The sequence below is a fragment of the Danio rerio genome, chromosome 10, assembly GCF_052040795.2.
Source record: "Danio rerio strain M-AB ecotype USA chromosome 10, GRCz13ab, whole genome shotgun sequence".
In the NCBI taxonomy this organism is placed as follows: Eukaryota; Metazoa; Chordata; class Actinopteri; order Cypriniformes; family Danionidae; genus Danio; species Danio rerio.
The window spans coordinates 47916325-47939069 of record NC_141030.1 but is presented as its reverse complement, the minus strand read 5'-3'; the positions used below and the strand labels follow the sequence as shown (position 1 = coordinate 47939069).

General features: G+C 38.0%; 1 protein-coding gene across 2 annotated transcripts; it reads left to right on the top strand.

Annotated features, from left to right (window-relative positions):
- Nucleotides 1-867: 867 nt before the first annotated feature.
- Nucleotides 868-21667, top strand: acads (acyl-CoA dehydrogenase short chain). Of its 2 annotated transcripts, none has more exons than XR_015500329.1 (10): nucleotides 868-907; nucleotides 2981-3141; nucleotides 4793-4942; nucleotides 12602-12713; nucleotides 13604-13755; nucleotides 14327-15469; nucleotides 17372-17509; nucleotides 19360-19455; nucleotides 21063-21119; nucleotides 21197-21667. XR_015500329.1 is itself a non-coding variant. In NM_001003743.1 (10 exon segments), coding segments are annotated over 10 exon segments (1218 nt in total). In that variant the 5' UTR covers nucleotides 871-879; the 3' UTR covers nucleotides 21350-21667.
- The last annotated feature ends 1078 nt before the right edge of the window (nucleotides 21668-22745 follow it).

The window sequence follows — 22745 nt, the reverse complement described above, 5'->3', positions numbered from 1 at the left end:
AATAATAAATGATAAAAATAATAATAAAAAGTCATTATTTAAATAAACAATAAAAGTACTAAAAATATATACTTGAAATAAATACTTATACATAATAAAATACTAATAAAATAATAAATACTTGAAATAAATTATTAAATAATAAATACTTGAAATAAATACTAAGAAAATAATAAATAATTAAAAATACTAATATATAATTTAAAAATAATTACTAATAAATAATCAAAAATAATAAATACTAACATACAACTGAAAACAAATACTAATAAATAATTAAAATAATAAAAATAAATACTTGAAATAAATAATTAAAAATACTAATAAACAATAATAAATAATACTAATAAAGAATACTAATACTAATTGATAAAAATTATAAATACCTGATATTACTAAATTATTTTTGCTACTTGAGGTAGTTAAAAAAATACAAAATAAATATCAAATAAAAATAGACAGTAAACACAAAGTTTTATACATATTTATAAAAGTATAACTATAGAAACTAATATTTACTTAATATCAAATTAATGTACAACTCAAAAACTAAAAATATTAAAAACAAACTGTATTTACAATCGTATATTCATTTTAAGTATAAAACACATGTATATATTGTTGTTATTTATTATTATTTAACTCAAGCATTAGCCACCTAGTTTCCTCTTTGTCCATAGGTTATCATTGAAATAGCAATATAAAAAGTTAACAGTGGTGTCAGGAATAGAATTCAACGCAAGATGTGGGTAAAAAAAATCATAGTGCACATTAAAGGGTTAACCAAAATAAAAGTCAACGTGACACGATCACATGGCACGAGCGCTCGCACGACGCTTCCTGTTTGCTTGTTGCGAAACTAAACCCATAAGAGCCAAGATGGCGGCGCTTTTCAAAGCCCAGAGAGGTCAGTAGTGTTGCTGATTATTACTGTATATTTTACAGCGGTGGCATTCACAGACCAGCAGCGACTCTCACTGATCCACCTTTGCTTAATGCATCTGCAGATCGTCATTAAACAGACCAATGCGCATGATTATTCACGTTATATTATGTAATGCACAGTGCACACATATATTCACGACTGTCTAATACTTTTCGGTTGTTGAAAATGTAATGCACATCAATACAGAACATACATGTTTATTTGTGCATGATACTGTTTAGGGTTGGGTTCAATATCAGACAAATAATCAACAGAATGACATAAAAATCCTGCAATGCTAATTAAAAAGTTTGACGGATTCTCGGCATAAACTCGTGCACTGAGAGATTAAATGAGGTGAAATATAGACTGAGCTGCTCGTGTTGTTTCGGGTGGATTATTTATTATCATGTGTGTGTTTAATCTTGACCCTCACAGCTGACCGCTTCATTCAAAACAAACCACTCATCATGGTGAAATAAAGTGAAACTATTGAGGTTTAGATTAAAATACACGCGCTATGAACTTTTATTTGTTCTATATAACGAATTTGACAAACTTATTTTTATAACTGAAGGCTTTTTTTTGTTATATTATTGGTATTACAGTGAACAAACTCACTGTGACCTTTTACCTAGTTCACCCTGCTGGTTCTGCGCATGCGCATAAACTTAATATTTACTGATCGCTAATAACAGCGATTTATTTTTTTGGAAGATGTTCGGTTTTTACAGATTTAATCGATTTCTTAGGTGTGGATTGAAGAAAAAAATAAAAAAAAATAAATACTCGAAATAAATAATAAAAAATACAAATAAAAATAATAAATACTTGAAACTAAGACTAATAAAAATAATATACTTGAAATAAATAATAAAAATATTAAGTACTTGAAATAAATACTAATCAATAAATAAAAAATAATAAAGAGTTAAAATAAATACTAATAAAGAATAAAAATACTAATAAAAATAAATAAATACTTGAAATAAATAGTAATAATAAAACATACTAATAAAAATATCAAATACTTGAAAAAATACTAATAAATAATAAAAATACTTTAAATAAATACTAATAAATAATACAAACAATAAATATTAGAAATAAATACTGATAAATAAATAAACATATACTAATAAAAATAATAATGATAAATACTTAAAATAAATACTAATAAATAATATAAAATACTAATAAAAATAATAAATACTAGAAATAAATACTAATAAATAATAAAAAATACTAATAAAATAATAAATGCTTAAAAATACTAATAAATAATAAAAATACTTAAAATAAATACAAAAAATTAAGAAATGCTAATAAAAATCATAAATACTTGAAATAAATACTTATAGATGATAAAATAATAAACAAAATAATAAATACATGAAATAAATAATATAAATACATGAAATAAATACTAAGAAATGATAAAAAATAAATACTTGTAATAAATACTAATGGATGATAAAAATACTAATAAAAATAAATACTAATAAAATAATAAATATTTAATCGATATATTAGGTGTGGACATGAGTAAAATGTTAATATTGCTTACTTTCTATAAAGGTTTGCTAGCATTTCTTCACATTTTCAGATATTTTTTGTCATTTAAAGCAGTGCTTCCCAAAGTGGGGATCGCGGGACAATGACAGGGGGACCCCCTTGGTGATTTATACATCTGATTAAATTATTAGAATTATCATATTTTATGCAGAACCCACAGAAGATAAAAATAGTAGTTAATAGTTACATTTAAATACAGCAACATGCAAATAGAGCATCACAGTGGCGCAGTTGGTTGGTTTTAGTCCTAGCTGGGGCATTTGGCATTTCTGTGTGGAGTTTGCATGTTCTCCCCGTGTTGGCGTGGGTTTCCCTGTTTAAAAAGCATTAAATAGGGGGGTCATATTTTTGTGCATCTTTAGGTTTGGTCTAAAACTTGACCACTAAGAGGACCAGGCATAAATGTAGAGGCATTACACTAAAGCTCGACTTGAAGAAATAAGCATGCTGATATTGTCTTGTTTCTGTGTGTGTGAGCAGTGGTGATGGCGTTGGGTCGAGGTGTTCGGTGTTTAACCCAGCTGGCGGAGCTGCCGGAGCTGCATCAGATGATGAGGCAGACGTGTCGAGATTACGCACAAAAGGAGCTCGCGCCAATCGCTGGACTGCTGGACAAAGAGCACAGGTTTCCAGCCAAACAGGTGAAAGAGCCACCGCCGCTAGCTGTGTTTCCATATACCTATTTTCATGTGCATTTTGGCAAATATTGCAAAAAAGCTTAATACAAACACTAAGATTAAAACATATTTTTGAAAATGCACTTGAAAAAACACAACTGAGTAGGATAAACATGAAAAAATGTGCATAAACTGTAAGGATAAATGATAATCTAGGATGTTTTTTGTGCCAAGGAAGGCTTGTAATCTTAAACAGTCAGCATTTATTTTATTTCATTACATTTTTTTTATTTATTACATGTTTAGTTTTTTTTACTAGTTTTTTTTTTACTAGTCACTGGCCACTTTATTAGGTACACCTGTCCAACTGCTTGTTAATGCAATTTTTTAATCAGCCAATCACATGGCAGCAGCTCAATGCATTTAGGCATGTAGACATGGTCAAGACGATCTGCTGCAGGTCAAAGCGAGCATCAGAATGGGGAAGAAAGGGGATTTAAGAGACTTTGAACGTGGCATGATTGTTGCAGCCAGAAGGGCTGCTCTAAGTATTTCAGAAACTGCTGATCTACTGGGATTTTCACGCACAACCATCTCTAGGGTTTACAGAGCATGGTCTGAAGAAGAAGAAATATCCAGTGAGCGGCAGTTCTGTGGGCGCAAATGCCTTGTTGATGAGGCCAGAGGTCAGAGGAGAATGGCCAGACTGGTTCCAGTTGATAGAAAGGCAACAGTAACTCAAATAAGCACTCGTTACAACCGAGCTCTGCAGAAGAGCATCTCTGAACACACAACACGGCCAACCTTGAGGCGGATGGGCTACAGCAGCAGAAGAGCACACCGGGTGCCGCTCCTGTCAGCTAAGAACAGGAAACTGAGGCTACAATTCACACAGACTCACCAAAACTGGACAATAGAAGATTGGAGAAACGTTGCTGCTCTGATGAGTCTCCATTTCTGCTGACACATTCAGATGCTCGGCTCACAATTTGGCCTCAACAACATGAAAGCATGGATCATCCTGCCTTGTATCAGCGGTTCTGGCTGGTGGTGGTGGTGTAATGGTGTGGGGGAGCTTTTCTTTGTGTCCATTAGTACCAATTTAGCATCAACGCCACAGCCTACCTGAGTATTGCTGCTGACCATGTCCATCCCTTTATGAGCACAGTGTCTCCATCTTCTGATGGCTACTTCCAGCAGGATAACGCAGCATGTCATAAAGCTCAATCATCTCAGACTGGTTTCTTGAACATGACGATGAGTTCACTGTACTCAAATGGCCTCCACAGTCACCAGAGCTCAATCCAATAGAGCAGCTTTGGGATGTGGTGGAACGGGAGATTGGCATCATGGATGTGCAGCCGACAAATCTGCAGCAACTGTGTGATCCTATCATGTCAATATGGAGCAAAATCTCTGGGGAATATTTCCAGCAGCTTGTTGAATCTATGACATGAAGAATTAAGGCAGTTCTGAAGGCAAAAAAGGTCCAATATGTGTTTGGACTGTGGGGGAAACTGGAGCACCCGGAGGAAATCCATGCCAACAGATCTAGCCGGGACTCGAATCAGCAAACTTCTTGCTGTGAAGCAACAGTGATAATCACTGAGCCACCGTGCCGCCATGAGAACCGGAACTGTGTGTTTATAATGTGTGTTTTTCCTCATGGATGCAGGTTCAGGAGCTGGGAGCGATGGGTGTGATGGCTGTGGAGGTGCCAGAGAGTTTGGGTGGAGCAGGAATGGATTATCTGGCCTACTGTCTGGCTGTGGAGGAGCTCAGCAGAGGATGTGCATCGACAGGAGTCATCGTCAGTGTCAATAACGTGAGTCATGTTTTATTGTGGTAAAGTCTGCATGAGCTAGAATCATGCAGATTTTTTTTTTAGTATCGTAATGCAGTTCCTGGAGAAACGGAATAGTAAATGAGAAAACTGGGCGTGGCTTGTTTTTTCTACTGCAAGCTGATTGGATGTAGTAAAGTAGGTGTTTCATTCTGAAAGATGGGCAAAAAGGTTTGGGGGGAGTTATTACAGCCTAACAGAGTCCTCCTGCTCACCATTTCTGTTTGATGTCAAAACTGACAGCTGGAGGGGCGTGGTTTCGTGTGTTAGCCACACCCAATACCTCAGACAGGCCCAATCTGAGAATTTAACTGAAAATAAACAGGAAGTGCATGTTCAGATTTGAACTTTGAAGAGCAAACAATGTCTTTGTTCTTAATGACATGCACAGATGAATTAACGATGTGAGCTCACAAAATCAATTTGGTTAGTCTTGATTTCATGTGGACTTTAATGAAAAAATGTTTGCATTTAATTCTGCTTGAACTTATGCTACTTATGCTTATGCACTGTTTAACCTTAAAATCTCACTAAGCTTTGTATTTAATTAATCTCGTGCCATGAATATCAATGTTTTTTATACAGTGTATATATATATATATATATATATATATATATATATATATATATATATATATATATATATATATATAAATAAATAAATAAATTATAGGTGGGCATAGACAATTTTTTTTAATCAAGATAAATCTCACTTTAATCTTGGAATGAATCTAGATTAATCTAGATTAAAATGGTTCATTTGAATTCTGCTGAAGGCGTTCAGAATATGTGTGCTACCCGAATAATGACTAAAGTAAGTCTTTGAGAGCAGGTTTCTCAAGCCAGGTGGCGCATTAGATCAGGGGCTCATCTCCTGTTTCCAAAATGCATCTTAAACTGCTTGAGGAACTGTTCTACTCTGATAATTGGGGATGAAAATAAATGATGTTCAATAAGATGTGCTTGTGTTTACTCACTGCTTATTCAGTTAAACATGAATGTTGAGCTGTCGGCCTACATAAGCTCCAAACAGCCATTTTTGATCACCTTAATCTGACTAAAGTCATCACTGAACTACACAGAAATGGAATTAAGACATGTGGAGTCTGCAGACATTAGTGGCATTATTGAAATAAACACCGCAAGCAAACTATTATCGTCATGTAGGACTTTGCTATTATTTTTTCTGTCCATTTGGCGTGCGTTATTAAACTCCATAACACTCTAACCAGTCCTCACTCCTTATTTGCGTCTAATACTCCAGTTTCAAGAGTTCACACTTAGATATTGCTTGACAGCTGTAAGCAGGTTTGGCATGCTGTCCCGGGAGAGAACCCTGAGCTCGGAGATAGTTGAGCCCAGGGCTCCCGCCAGGTCCATAGAGCATGTGAGGGGAGTACGAGATCAGGTGGTTCTCGAGAGCTCCCCTTTTTGTAAAGGAGAAAAGGAGGAGAAAGGGGTGGATGGGGGGTTTCTTCGGAAAACGAAGATAAGGGAGTAATGTCTAGCTAGGCTACTTATAGTGGGTTAGGATAGATCTGATTGGCTAACTAATGAGTGTAGATAGGTGGCCAGCTGCTGTCAATTATATCACGTGCTCCTCTCGAAATTAGTTTAAAAACTTCACTTCAAGAGTTCACACTTAGATATTGCTTGACAGCTGTAAGCAGGTTTGGCATGCTGTCCCGGGAGAGAACCCTGAGCTCGGAGATAGTTGAGCCCAGGGCTCCCGCCAGGTCCATAGAGCATGTGAGGGGAGTACGAGATCAGGTGGTTCTCGAGAGCTCCCCAAATGCATGAAGCTCGGGACAGCAGCCGTGTATTCGAAGAAACTCCCCAAAAGGCTTGAAATGCTATATCCGGCTGCTGGATATAGTTATTTGAAAAAGAAAAGGTAAAGAGGGCTCCTTTGGAGCAAAGGGTGAAACAGGTTCCTGCGGGAACCCGAGCAGAGTTGGCTTGGGCTGTGAATACTCCTGCTGGAGTAGAGACTCGGGGAGACCCCTGCGGGGGTCAGAGCCATGGGGTGGGCGGGAATCCTGCTGGAGTCATTACAAGGGAAGGGGAGTGAAGGACTCCGGCTGGAGAGGGGGGTGAAGGGGGGCAGGGGGGGCGGGGACTCCAAAGGAGTAATTTGCTCGAGGAACACTCCTTGCGGAGATTGAGCTGGGAGGTGGCAGCACTATATATAATTATATATTTATATGAAACATATAGATATATAAATATATAATGGGGTAATCTAGGGCCTTGGGGGGGCGTTTTTACTGACTCTTGCGAGAGTCGAAGCTCTTGGCTCTCCTGCGGGAGAGAGAGCTGTATGTGCCATCTCCAGCTGGAGTCGGGAAAAGGAATGGTCGGTGAAGCCCCAGCTGAAGGGGGAAATGGCAGTTGGGCGATGACCCCTGCGGGGGTCCGGTGCTCGGGATTAACTCCGCGGGAGTTAGAGCTTGAGGGTGACAGCACTATATATAAATATATATTTATATGCGTGGGTGCATATATATATACATATATATAAATAAATTTAAAAATAAAAGATAAGTGTGAGAAATAAACAAAAATAAACATAAATAAAAGCTAGGGCCGGGGAGGGTCGGTGACATGACTCGTGTCACAGCTCGGGGTTGGGTGAGCTATTTAGCTGCTCCAGTAAGAGTCGGGAAAGATGAGGGGGAGGTGAAGACTTCTTACTGGAGGGTGACGGGCGGTATAGGTGCTCTGGGGGTGTTCCTGCGGGAACAGAGCGTGAGAGTGACAGCACTATGTATAAATTCATATTTATATGCGTGGGTGCATATAGATATAAATTTATATAAATAAAATCAAACAGAGAGAAAAATAAATAGTGCTATACTATATGTCATTATGGAATGACATAATATAAAAAGCTAAGGCCAGGGCAGTGAGATGATTCCTGCGAGAATCGAAGCTCGGGGTAACGCCCCTGCGGGGGCCAGAGCCATGGGGGGGGCGGGGTCCTACAGAAGTTAGAAAAGTTGGGGGGCAGTGAAAACTTCTGTGGCAGCGGCCGGGGGGGGCGGGGGTGACAAGGGGGCCTGGGCAGGGAGAGAACTCCTACTGGAGTTAGGTGAGTGAAAAGGGGGAGAAGGCTGAGTGCAAATCAGCTGGAAGGAAGAAAGGAAGCTAGATGGCTGGGTCATGCCCGCGCCCTTGGGAGACTGGGTAGTTCCTCTGCCCTCGGGAAGCTGGTATGGTTGGGTCGTATTCTCTCCCTGGACTAGGCCCATGCCCTTGGCCGCTGGGATTACTGCGTCTGCTGGTGAGGGTCCTCTGAGCTTCCCTGAGATGGCTGTGGCTGAGTCAGATATAAGATTTGAAGGCGTCGGGAGACTACTTTCCTAGTGTTTGTATGTGTTGTTACGATAGCCCTTGTGTGCTGCTGTGGTGGTGGCTCCAATTCTGAATGAGTGACTGGATTATGAATCTGGTGGGAAGCCTGAATGGTCCTATGACTTTAAGGTGTTATGAAACCAAAAATGTTATTGAACGGAATGTGTGGATGTGTTGAGCAGTGAGAAACTGATGAGGTGTTCTGGGGTAACTTAAAATGTATAAATGAATGCTGACGCAAATTGTGTATGCTGTGGTTATGGGATTATCATCTTAAAAGGAGAGATGGAGTCAGCTGCGGCTCTGCTTCTGATACCAGTTTCTGAAAATAAAGCAAAAGAGAGTCAGCGATTTCCTATGCAACTAGGAACATGTACAGAAGTTTTTTTTTTTTTTTTTTTTTTTTTTTTCAGAATGTATTGACTTTATTGCCAGTTAGAAGCGCATTGGCGGCCCCGATAATATACCCCACGAAGGGGGCAGCATCTGTGTAAAAAGGATATACTGAGGATGAAATTGGATAGCTAATAAATGAATGGCTTCTATTCCAGCGCTTAAGGAAGGAAGCATAAGCAGGTCGCATGCTTTAAGCGCTACCTGATGGTTACGAACCTTTATGAATTTCATTTCTGTTAAACCAGGAGTCACCAAATATGGTACCGATGGGCACCAGATAGCTCACGAGGCTCTCGTGTGTTGCTCACAGGCCTGTTCTAAAATAGCTCACCATAACACCACTTACAAGTAAGCTTTCTCTAATATAGAAGTAATCATTTAAAAATGTAAATATTTGCAAAGATAAATAAAATAGTGTTGCACGTTGATATATTAATTACGGGGTATTTCCTACCCTGTTAAATCATTGTTGGTAACTTTGAGAGAATCATAACATGATCAGTGACTACACCTGGATGAATATTATTCATTATTAAAAAATAACCAAAAACTTAAATTATAATTATAAGTAATTTGAGCAATTTGTTATTTGAGAAGTGTTTATCCAACTGGTAGCCCTCCACGTTAATCGGTGCCCGAAAGTAGCTCTTAGTTTCAGAGGTTGGTGACTCCCGTGTTAAACGCTAAAGACAACATTTTGAAGAAAGCTGAAAACCTGTAACCATTGACTTTCACAGGAAGGAATAAATAATAAGGAAGTCAATGCGGCTGTCCGTAGTGCCCAGCCACAATTCATGACACTTCGTATTCTGCCGCGCCGCGGAGCGCTATTTGTATAATTGATTAGTTTATTTGATAAAGTATGAATGCTTGAGTCTGGTGCGCATTAATCTACTATTCTCTGTCGTAAGTGCGTCGCGTCACCGCGCCGTCGGCGCCTCTGGTGCGCGACGCCCTTCAGGCAGAGTTTGTTACGGCCAAGATCGGATTTAGATCATTTCTCTTCTATTCCGGAGATTGCTGCTGCGAGATGAAATAGGTGAGTGACGAAAAGGCATCCCTGCGGGATAATGCGCATGTGTGTTTGATGTTCTAGATGGAGAGCAGTTTATGCTTAGCGTGATATTTTTCTTCCAGAATATAAAAGGGGACTGATTGTCGATTTATTCAAGTAGCTTATTAATGCTTGAAATTCTATCACTCCAAATTGATGCTTAAGAATTCTATAGAAGTGCTTAAGCCGGAGGTTCTTCCGCAATGAGAATGCAAATATTAGAAAACCGGTCACTAGTTTAGCTGGGGGATATTAGGGAGAGAGAAACGGGAACTTGTAGGTGAATTACGTGCAAACACCGTAGTTATTGGCGAAATCCAGCGGATCGTTTTTAAGCATAAATGTGTGGGCTACTTTTGCATCCGAATGTTAAACGGACTACGAAATGTAATTGTGACCTCCGATTGCCAGAAATCGGGTGGCGGGTGTAATGTTGATTGCAACCGAGCGCTGCAGCCGTCTAGATTAGAGAGATTGCTTGGTTTATAACGTGATAATTTAAGCATATTCATCTGGCAGAATCATGCTGTTAAAGCTGAAAAAGGCAGAATTATGAGGAGATGAAAGAGCCGTTATTAGACGTTTTTAGAAACGTTCTAATGTCCATTTCAGTAGGGCTGGTATGGATGTGCTTAACAGGGAATTGCTCTGTGATTTCTGGTGTAGCGTTGGTGGACGGCTAGTGAGGTTGTGGGAAGGGAGCGCCGAGATCGGCTGTGCTTCAGTAGACGAAACCTGGAATGAGAAATTCAGAAAATTAGGTCAGTTACAAACGTAATTCAGTAAAAGCATAAACATATTGACAAAAGTCGACAAGTAATTTCTATTTTATAATAGAAAATAATCAGCAGTAGCTGCGAGCTTGTAAAAATGAGAGGGGGAAAAAGCAATGATACGCAAGGTAGAGGGGCGGGGTGCGTAGGTGGTAAGGATCGCTGAAAGAGGAGGACTGGAGTGTGCACTGGAATCGGGAGCTGCAGGATGGAAGAGGTGAGGTGGGATTCCCAAGAGTTGCTTTATTGTCCGGGTTTTATCCGTGTTTAGAATTATGATTGCTGCAATATGTCCAAATCCAATATTGCTTTTTAATCCTTTCCTTGATTCTCCGGGGAGGCGGAGAGATTGCGGGTTTAATGTCTGTTTAGGATAGGGGGTGTGGCAGGAGCGTGTTATGTCCTGGGGGTGGCGGTGAAGACGTGGATTCGCAAGTGTTTTGGGTTTAATGCAGCGGCTTTGAATTATGGTCCCGGCGTCTAGGAGTTTGGAGGAGTTCAGTGACAGTCGTTGTTGGATATGAGTGACACATGATGATGCTGGAGAAGGTACGTAGCGGAGCTGGGGATTGCATTGTGATCTGGCTGGAGTGGATAGGCCTACGGCCTCTCGTTGGAGCCTCGGTCTCGAGCTGACTTTCATGCTGGGCTGGTTGTTGTTAGGACGGGGCTGGTGTTTCAGGGAGTCCGGAGCTTTCTTTCTTGTATGTAGCTGCGCTGAAGCTGTTGTGATCTCAGCCGCCGTCGCTGTTGTTGTTGTTTTTGTCATTTTTTGTAGTTGCTGACGATGGTATTAAAGGTGGTGTGGTTTTGTAGTTGAAGAATAGTAGGAGATGTGGAGGATCCGTTTTGTCCGTGAGTAACTTTTGGAGGAGCTAGAGCGGACCTGTCGTTTGTTTCTTCGGAAAACGAAGATAAGGGAGTAATGTCTAGCTAGGCTACTTATAGTGGGTTAGGATAGATCTGATTGGCTAACTAATGAGTGTAGATAGGTGGCCAGCTGCTGTCAATTATATCACGTGCTCCTCTCGAAATTAGTTTAAAAACTTCACTTGTCATGGGGGCATGAATGAAATGTTCATGAGTTAAAGTAAAACTGCCGAACTGCAGTCATTCAGAATTACAGGAAACTCTTACATTAAACACTTCACTTAAAGACCTTCATTATATTATTGTATATTTAGGCGAATAACTACACTACAGATGTCCATGTAAGCGTAGTCAGTCGTGTTTTCGAAGTAAGTGAAAGATCCAGAAGGGCATTCTGCTTATATAATTCAGAAGGTCACTGGTGTGTCAGACGGCTCACCGGCCAGGTATACATCCACGCTAAAATATTGAGGTAAAAGTCATCATAGCTTGGGTAGAATAGACCCAGTTCCCAACCCAACTCTGAGAATAGATTAACGGCCATATTGTTTTTTATTGCGCGATAAGAGTCTCGCGTTAACGTTGCTGGTTAATAAAAGAGATTTTTTTTTGGTTTTAGTTTAGTTTTAGATTTTGTTTTTTCATATGTTTATATAATTTTAATTAAGTTTTCTTTTCTTTTTTCTATTTTAGTTGGTCTAAAACTACATGTTTTTCTTTGGAAACTAGTTTAAATTGTGTGGCGTTGTTGTTGTTTATATTTACACATTAAAATGTACCAGATTTGGCAATATTCAGTTTAAGAAAAATCCAATCTAAAAAAATCTTCACTTCTAAAACACTGAGACCACTTTACCATAAGGTTTCATTAGTTAATGTTAGCTAATTTATTTGTTTACATGAACTAATAATGAGCAAATCATGAACCGCATTTATTAGTCATATCTCAACATTTACTAGTGCATTATTAAATTGTTTTCATTAGTTATTGCACTTTCAGTTAACATGAAATAATAATGAATGACTTTATTACCCTTAATGAACATTAACAAAGCTGAGTATATACTGGAATGACTCTATTATTCATTGTTTGTTAATGTTAGTAATTACATGAACTAATACAAACCCTCAAATGTAAAGTAATAGCAAGACACTTTTACCCTCAATATTTAGCATGTTTTCTACATGTTTTAGTCGCTGTACATTGGTCCAATTCTGAAGTTTGGCTCAGAGGAACAGAAGAAGCAGTGGATTACACCCTTCACCACGGGGGAGAAAGTGGGATGTTTCGCGCTGAGTGAACCAGGTAAACACGACTGCGTTTCCATCTACTCTGCACTGGTGAAGTACACTAGAAGGCATTGTGTTTACAACTTTAAAGGTCCAATGAAATTAAAATAAAGTTTTTTTTTTTAGATGTTAGTATGTGTATTATTAATCTTTAGGATATCTCTAAGCTAGTGTGCTCCAAAACCGTGACAAAATTCATTTTTAAAACTGATATAAACATGTAAAGCTTGTAGTATGCCTCGTCCGGATCAATGATTTTATTCACGTCACCTCGCACTACAGTGTCTCATCAAGTCTTCCGACCAATCAAACACTCTCTAGTATCTGACATGCCCCGCCCCCTTCTCATTTGCTTTTCATTTGATCCTCTTGAGGTCAACCAGTCACTGGCAGAGCGGTGATTAAACAAAACACTATTGGCTGTTTTTTAAAAAGGGGAGGAGCTACACTATGTCCCGCCCTCTCTTCGTGTTTCGGTTGAGATTACATCAAATAAAAACGCACATTTCAAAGCACTTCACGTGACCTATAAGGCCAATTTATACTTCTGCGTTGAGTGCATGTATTAGGTCTGGTGTAGCATCAAAAATATCAATATAGTGATAAATATCGATACTGATATTATTAAAACAATACAATCTTGCTTTTGCCAAGTACCGATACTGGCTTTGCTTTGTTTTTTAATTGTAAATGCTGGCTGCAGAGCCAAGCGCTTAGCACAATAACGCACTTAAAATTGATAGCAACAGAAAAAAAACATTCAGTTGGCACTTCTGCATCGCAATAACGCTTCGGTGGACACGTACATGCAAGCCAAATGCTATGTGGTATGGCAATCACTCAACACTGAAGTATACATTTTTGTGTGATGTTAAATGCTGTGCTGAAAATGTGTTTGCTATGAAGGTAACGGCAGTGATGCGGGTGCGGCGTCGACATTAGCGCAGCAGGAGGGAAACGAATGGGTTCTCAATGGAACCAAAGCCTGGATCACCAACACCTGGGATGCTTCTGCCACCGTCGTCTTCGCCACTACAGACAAGAGCCTCAAACACAAGGTGCAAATTAGGGCTGTGTGATTAATCGAAATCAAATCGTAGTTACAATTTAAAACATTTTGATTAGCTTAATCTCAAGAGGCTGTGATATGAAATATATAATTATTATTTAATTTTTCCCGCCCAGAGCAAATGCGTGACTGCAGTCTGTGTGTGACAGTCTTACTAGTCAATTGAATGAGCGCACTTTCTTTCGAACCAATCAGAATTGCGCAACCAAACTATGCGGAACGCATAATGCCGCATGAGGAGCATTATTAGACAAATAGTATCAAAGAAAAACAGGACATCGGTAATATGGGATTATTTTGGTTTAGAAGTCACAGACAGCAAACAAAAACAGGTCGTTTTTAAGAGTTGTCGCAGAATTGTTGCCACAGTTTACAGATTATTGACCTGAAGCTGGACCACAAAATTAAATCGCAAATCAGTTCGTAATATCTGTCAGAAAATTCCCAATTAGATATTTTCCCCAAATCCCACAGCCCAAGTGCAAATGATTATTTTTATTCTGACTATACAGTATAGATTTTTAATTAGCTGACATTATTTGATTTTGTGTATTCATTAGGTGTGTTATGCTGTGTTCACACCACTGTTGATGGGGTCGGCTGGAGAATTTCCCCCGGGACACCAACAACAGAAGCTATGTCATAATCACGCCCCCACAAGAGGAAACTCCTGATTGGTTAATGTGGCGCGAATGTCACTCGCACAATCGCACAAAACGCTCAATTCGCGTATCGCAATTCACACCGCGCCATCATGCAATTCGAGTCATTTGTGCCACGCCATTTGTGCGTATCGCGCTGCAGAATGTCTATTCGCGCATTTGCATTGATTTGCATTCCGCGTCTGGTGTAAACACAGCATAACAGTACCCAAAATTCACAGTTTGGTATGCATTTCGGCTTCTAAGTCTAAGTAAATTTTAAATTTAAGTGACATTGCTTGTCATTTTTGTTATTATTAACATTCGTGAAGATTTAATGTCTAAATAACTGTAAAACAAATTTAAATAAATAAAACAAATCTGAAAATTGTATTCAGTTCTCTTAATAATATACTGTATTTAAATTAGGGATGGGCTTTCTAGTCTGATATATAGATATGGACAATATTTCAGTAATTTAAAAAGATATTTTAAGCATTTCCTGCATAAATTTTAAAAATTATATATCAATTTTAGTAATTGCGTTGAGGTTTTCAGCAATTAAGGTTAAATAGATAATGGTGGGCTGCGATGTCAAGCAATGAAAAATGATTATATGACTTGTATGAATCACATGTCATTATCAGGTACAAAAAGCTTAAAATGCACATCGATTTCGCTCATGCAGACAAGAGGAAGCACCTAATATGTGCGTGTAGGAACTAAGATTTGAACTCTACCTGTAAAACAGGGATTGCATTTGGCACACATAATGTTAATAACTGTTACACACCTAGTGATCTTAAAATAGCCCATGACAATACATTTAAATATGAACATTTGTATTCATTCATTCCTCATGCTAATGTTTTTGTTATATTTGTGAATCAGGGGATTAGTGCCTTCCTAGTGCCGATGCCTCATCCAGGGCTGTCTTTAGGGAAGAAAGAAGACAAACTGGGAATTCGAGCTTCATCCACTGCCAACATTATCCTGGAGGACTGTCGAATCCCGCTCGGAAACATGCTGGGGGAGCGAGGAATGGGCTTTAAGATCGCAATGGTAATTTCTCCAGAATGCCAATTGCATTCATTCTAGGGCTGCACAATATACATTTTATTTTAGTTTTATTAGCCCCCTTTGAATTTTTTCTTCTTTTTTAAATATTTCCCAAATAATGTTTAACAGAGCAAGGAATTTTTCACAGTATGTCTGATAATATTTGACTGATGTATATTTGTTTTAATTCGGCTGGAATAAAGCAGTTTTAAATTTTTTAAACAACATTTTAAGGTCAATATTATTAGCCCCTTTAAGCTATTTTTTTTTCGATAGCCTACAGAACAATCAATCGTTAAACAATAACTTGCCTAATTACCCTAACCTGCCTTGTTAACCAAATTAACCTAGTTAAGCCTTTAAATGTCACTTTAAAGGTTCACGAAACCCTCGAGTCCTTGTTTTGAGATTTTACCAGATGTGTGTGTGTTGAGCATCACTTAAGACAATGTTAGCACCTGTCAGCTTTAATTGTGGGAAAAACTGGATAAATTTGAGCTTTTTTCAGCTAATTTCAGCTTCCGGGTTTAAAATGATTTTTGGAGTGGATCGGAGGAGTTTTTTATCCTATGAGAAGAGCCGGCATGTTTTTCCCAGCGATGCTGTCAAAGCCGAAACAGCAAAGCTGTTTGTGTCCAGCAAACATTTTTGTCGAGAGAGCAGTACGAGAATTGGGGAATGGCATACGTTGTCTTTTATCAGGAGTTCGTTCACATTTACACACATCGCCGTGCTGCTGTGTTCACCTAAATCCTCCAGATTACCAACAGGGCTAATAGTTAAAATAGACAGGGCAAGAGACCTGAGACACTGAGTCTGCATTCAGACCCGGGGATTGAGGGAGAATCCTCATTTATAGTGTTTACATGAACATCATTATCTTTATAATGATATAAATTGTGGTTGTCTGTGTATGAAATTACGAATAACATATGAAGCAGGGCATTAAATTACTGATTATTTCTTGCATTTTAACTTTGTAAACTATAAACTCATGCGTCTCCTCACGGTTTGTGTCTCATTTTGTGAGCCGACTGACAACAGTTCCGCTCCCCTCCTTCTCTCCTGCTGGCCACGCCCACTCCTGCCCTTTGTTCGCGAAGCTCCACCCCCATTATGATGCATCTTTTGAAAACATTCTGAGGTAGACCTAAACCGAAAGTGGGGGGTGTCATGACCCTTTAAGCTGAATACTAGTGTCTTGAAGAATATCTAGTCAAACATTATTTGCTGTCATCATGGCAAAGATATAATAAATCAGTTGTTAGAAATGAGTTATTAAAACTATTATGATTATAAATGTGTTGAAAAAATTTTGTCTCTGTTAAACAGAAATTGGGTAATAAAATAAATGGGGGCGAATAATTCAGGGGGGCTAATAATTCTGACTTCAACTGTATATGCAACACTATTTAAAAAAGAGAGGAAAAACTTTGTCCATTTTTGACTACATTGTTGTTGTGTAAACCCAGCCTTCATTTATTAAATTTCTTCAAACACTGGATAAAGTATATTTTTATTCCTGTGCTAATAGCTGTTATCACTGTAGAGAATACTATAAAACAATATGATTTCCAAACCAATACGAAACCATGAAAAGAAGTTATTTTAAACACTAGACTGATGTTATGAAGGGAATTTGGAGAAAGGTAAGTTTGCACACATGCTATAAGAGTACATTTATTCATTCTCCAGATTTTTTCAGTCCCAAACCAGTCGCAAATTGTTTGTTTTATTGATATTATTCACTAAAGGACAAATTCTTATTGTGGGGAGAATATTCACTGGTATATCTTATCATTTGGAATATCCCCCATTCCTAGTTTTATACTAAAGCATGTTCACATTTGTGTTTTGTTATCAGCTACTCTTTGTAATCTAATTGTTTAATGGTTTTCCGCTCAGCAAACTCTGGACAGCGGGCGGCTGGGGATCGCAGCACAGGCTCTCGGTATCGCACAGGCAGCTCTGGACTGTGCCGCTGACTATGCTCATAAAAGAACAGCTTTCGGCGCTCCGATTGGGAAACTGCAGGCAATACAGGTAATACACTGACTGGAACTCAGCACATTTGAGTGACATTTAGTAAAGGTTTATATATATATATATTTTTTTTTTCTTTCACCAGGGATAAATTACTGGATTTGACATTAAAGCGGACCTATTATGCAAAAATCACTTTTATAAGGGGTTTAAACACAGTTGTGTGTCAGCAGTATGTGAATATAATCAGCTCCTAATGGTAAAAATGTATTAATCTTACTTTTTGTAGCGGCTTTCCTATACCGCTATTGTTGTTGGTAGAGTGAGCAAGCTTTTAACGCGTAAAAAGTCAGAGTCCATAAGCAAATAGCTGCAAATAAAAACATATTTATTTTCCAATCAACTTCCAATCAACAGAATTACTCAATCACTTTCCTTTATCTATAAGCACACTTCTCTGTTACCTTCAGTTACGAGACGTTCAGTTACGATATGAGACGGTCAAAAACTGTGTGCTTCCTACCAACACTGTCTCACTCCATGCAGTGAAGCCACAATTATATAGTCTCCTACTGACACCTTGTGGCCAATAGCCAAAATACAATGTATGGCTCCTACACTTTTTATAACCCGACTTGATAAAAACAGCCTGCAGAAACACTTTGATTGACATTTTCTCTTTGTTTGTGTCATCAGAGGGGGAAAGCCCCGCCCACTAGTGACCATCTCTCGCTCATTAGCACAGGGAGTCTTTGAATCTGCCACTATGCTGACACACTGGCATTTGTAGCTCCGCTAGGGCTGGGCTGATAACCAATATAATATCAAACCGCGATAAAATTTGTCAATAACAAAGATAAGCTCTGGACTTTTTACTCTATATTGATTTAAGAGCAGAAATGTGCAACAATGAGAACGTAAAAGTGTGTTGATACTAGAGTTGTTCCGATTTTTTGGCCACCAAAAGTTATATATATGTTAATATGTTGTGCCAATTAATGGATCCTCTATTTTATGTGGCTTTAGTCATTGTTGGGATACTCTTTTCAATCTGGAAGCATTAACAACTCCTCTCAAAATATATATCATTATCGTTCAATATGCAAAATAATTATCGAGATAGCATTTTTGCCATGTAGCGCAGCCCTAAGCTCCGCCCTCTTCTGAAAAGAGCACAATCTAATCTGAATTTAAAGCGACAGTCACCAAAACGCCACAATTAGGATTAAAGCCTAAAAGGGTCAGTTTCAGACATTATTTGTGTACTATTTTCAGCTGAAACTTCTCACACACACTAGGCACATCAGAGACTCATTTTACATCTTGTAAAAAGGGGCAGCATAGGTCAACTTTAAAGTCAGAGTGAACCGTAAGTTGCTGAGGCTTTTATTTCAGTATGATGATGTATTTCTAACTGAAACACTATTGAGTAGCTCCTCCTCTTTTCTTTCACTTATAGCCAACTAACAGTTTAAGGGGCGTGGCTAGGCATATTTTGCCCAATCAGAGACGCACTGCCATTCCAGAGCAGAAGCAGATGGGCAGATTCATTAAAGATTACCATACAATTAATCAGTGGATTAGCTTCACAGATTAATTATTCACCTTAAAACCAACAAAGTGCGCTAGCAAAATATACATGGTGAAATTAGATTTCATACGGACTTTAAGCCTTGTCATGGGAACGTCCTTTGGAATTGTTTTGTTGTTGTTTTGTGTAAATGTTGTTTATTTAGGAGCAACAGATTATTTTAATAATACATGAATACAATAAGTGTCTGTAGGGCCATCTTTTCTGTGTTTCTTTGTGTGCTCATTTGTTGTCATTTCTCCATGGATGTCAATCTCTGCCCTGTCCTGTTGAGCCCTGATTCCAATGCTTAAAGTTTATCTATAAATGTCTCTTTCAGTTTAAACTGGCAGACATGGCCGTGGCTATAGAGAGTGCTCGACTGCTCACCTGGAAAGCTGCACTTCTGCGCGATGCAAAGAAACCTTTTACTAAGGTTAGTGTGTTTTCTTATTGCAGACTGTTGGAACTACTTGGTAAATACAGTTTGTTCATATTCAAGGCCAGTGTACTTCAGTGGTACAGTGAACATCATTGTGTCTCCAAATACAATGAATTATTTGGAGCAAAATACACATTTGGAACACCTTAGTAACTGCCTAGAGACACACAGAAATCGAACAAACATTTAGGCCATAGCTGCGTGGCAACACAAAATCATGTGGCACATAGCAACTGCATAGTAACACAATAAAAGCATTTGTAACATAGCAACTGCATAGCAACACAATAAAAGCATTTGGAACATAGCAACTGCATAGCAACATACAAAAGACATTTGGAACATATTTGGACCATAGCAACTGCATAGCTACATACTAAAGAAATTGGGAATGTATTTAGAACATAGCAACACAATAGAAGCAGTTGTAACATAGCAACTGCATGGCAACACAATAAAAACATGTGGAACATAGCAACTGCATGGCAACACAACAAAAGCATTTGGAACATAGCAACATACTAAAGACATTTGCAACATATTTGGAACAACACAATAAAAGCATTTGGAACATAGCTACATACTAAAGACATTTGGAACATAGCAACACAATACTAGCATTTGGAACATAGCAACTGGATGGCAACACAATAAAAACACGCGTAACATAGTAACTGCATGACAATACAATAAAAGCATTTGGAACATAGCTACTTACTAAAGACATTTGGAATGTATTTGGAACAGCAACTGCATAGCAACACACTAATGAAATTGGGAATGTATTTGGAACATAGCAACTGCATAGCAACAAAATAAAAACATTTGGAACATAGTTACATACTAAAGACATTTGGAATGTATTTGGAACAGCAACTGCATAGCAACACAATAAAAGCATTTGGAACATAGCAACTGCATGGCAACACAATAAAAACATATGGAACATAGCAACTGCATGGCGACACAAAAAAAGCATTTGGAACATAGCAACATACTAAAGACATTTGGAATGTATTTGAAACATAGCAACTGCATAGCAACATACTAAAGAAATTGAGAATGCATTTGGAACATAGCAACTGCATGGCAACACAACAAAAGCATTTTGAACATAGCAACATACTAAAGACATTTGGAACATATTTGGAACATAACAACACAATAAAAACATTTGGAACAGCAATTGCATAGCAACACAACAAAAGCATTTGGAACATAGCAACTGCATGGCAACACAATAAAAACATGTGGAACATAGCAACACACTAAAGAAATTGGGAATGTATTTGGAACACAGCAACTGCATAGCAACGTACTAAAGACATTTGGAACAGCAACTGCATTGCAACACACTAAACCCGGAATATGCTAGAAGTTGCATAGCAAAATAATAAAAACACATTTGTAACTCATTGGAATGATTTAGAACACAAAAACCTTTGGGTTGTCTTAGCAATTCCCAATACACATTTGTAATATGTTGCATGTGCCTAGCAACAAACAAAAACCGAAACACACTTTAAAAACTCTTAGAAACTACATAGCAACGAACTATACAACAAATCTTTTTTCTGCATATGTTTTGTTTTGTTCTCTAGGAAGCTGCCATGGCCAAACTGGCAGCATCTGAAGCTGCTACTTTTGCCTCTCATCAGGTAAGGCATCGTGAACATTCTTAATGTATATATAGGTCATAGGTGAACTAAAATCAGTATTGTGTTTGATTATGAAGGCCATCCAGGTGCTTGGAGGAATGGGTTACGTCACAGATATGCCTGCGGAAAGACACTACAGAGACGCCCGCATCACTGAGATCTACGAGGGAACCAGCGAGATCCAAAGACTGGTCATCGCAAACAACATCCTAAAAGAGTACCAGCAATAGGAGAGCTGATGTTTAATCTGTCACTGTGCCTGGATTGGCTAATGGGGTCGGTCACATGATCTCAGGACTGTATTATTGTGACTGGCCAGTGCTGAATGAAGATGTTTTTGAAGTGCATTTGCTTATTTGTGCCACAAGAGTGCAATAGAGCGTCCAGATCTTCTGCCTTGTATGGGTCAGAAGGACTAACCACAGTTAAACTGAAAGAGCCTCACTTGATGATTTCACTGGGAATGTAAAAGCATATCTGACTGTACATAATGAGTTATATGTATTTCTAATGCATTTTAAAATAAATAAATGATGATATCAAGTTTACTACTGCAAATCACTTCACATCGTGTTATTTAAATGCCATATTCTTAATATAGTTTTAACAGGATTAATCTGCAGCAAATGCAATTGATATACTATTTTTATATAATGTGTTTATTAGATTTTTTTTTTGATAATTATACTTTAGTTTTAGTTTAATTTAAAAATGCCATCTTGAGTTTTGGAAAGGAACTTTGGCAGTTGATAATGACTTTACATGAGGACGCTGAAGAACGTATATTGAGAAACGGCCACGATTTTTATAAAGTCTGATTATAACAAATACTATTAATTCATGTTTAAGTTGGTTATATTCACAGACTGCTGCCACACAACTGTGGTTAAACCCCTTATAAAAGTGATTTTTGCACAATAGCACCCCTTTAAAAATATACATTCAATTAAATTAAGTTTTATAGTCAAAACACTCCTACACAAGTCACAGTTTTATTTCTTTTTTTTTGCCTTTCTATAAACATGAGTTGGTAAATTCTTGAGTGAGCTAAGATGAGATGTCTCAGAATGCTGTTTGTTCAATCAGCGTTTAATGCATGTGCATCTGCTTCTTCCTGCGCTCATGTGGAAATGAGCGCTTGACCAGATTTGGCTTTCGTTCAGTTAATCTACGGCCACATCAGGAGAGACGAGGCGCCATCATTTCTCGCGTGCGTTTTTTCTGTCATGACAGAGCATGAGCTCTTCCCACTGGACTAAGAACTGGGTCAAAGTTCCATAATTCCTGAGAGCTCAGATGATGCTCGTGGGTTTTATGAGAATAAAGGTTACGACTCTTGACATTCCTTGTCCTTGCTTTAACAATGCATATTCTTAACTTGCACTGATTACAGTGACATGTTACAATTAATAAAGGGGTCAGAGATGAAACAAAAATAATAAAAGTGAAATAAGGCTGTGCATTTTCTCTCTTACATTAGAATGTACTGTTTAAATGAACTTTTTATGAGCAGAAAGAAAATACTGTAATTTTTCTATGCTTTGCTAAAGGTAACCACTAAAATATCACTCCAACAATATTATGTTTATTATGTTAAACAATATTGTCATGCATATTTACTAAAAT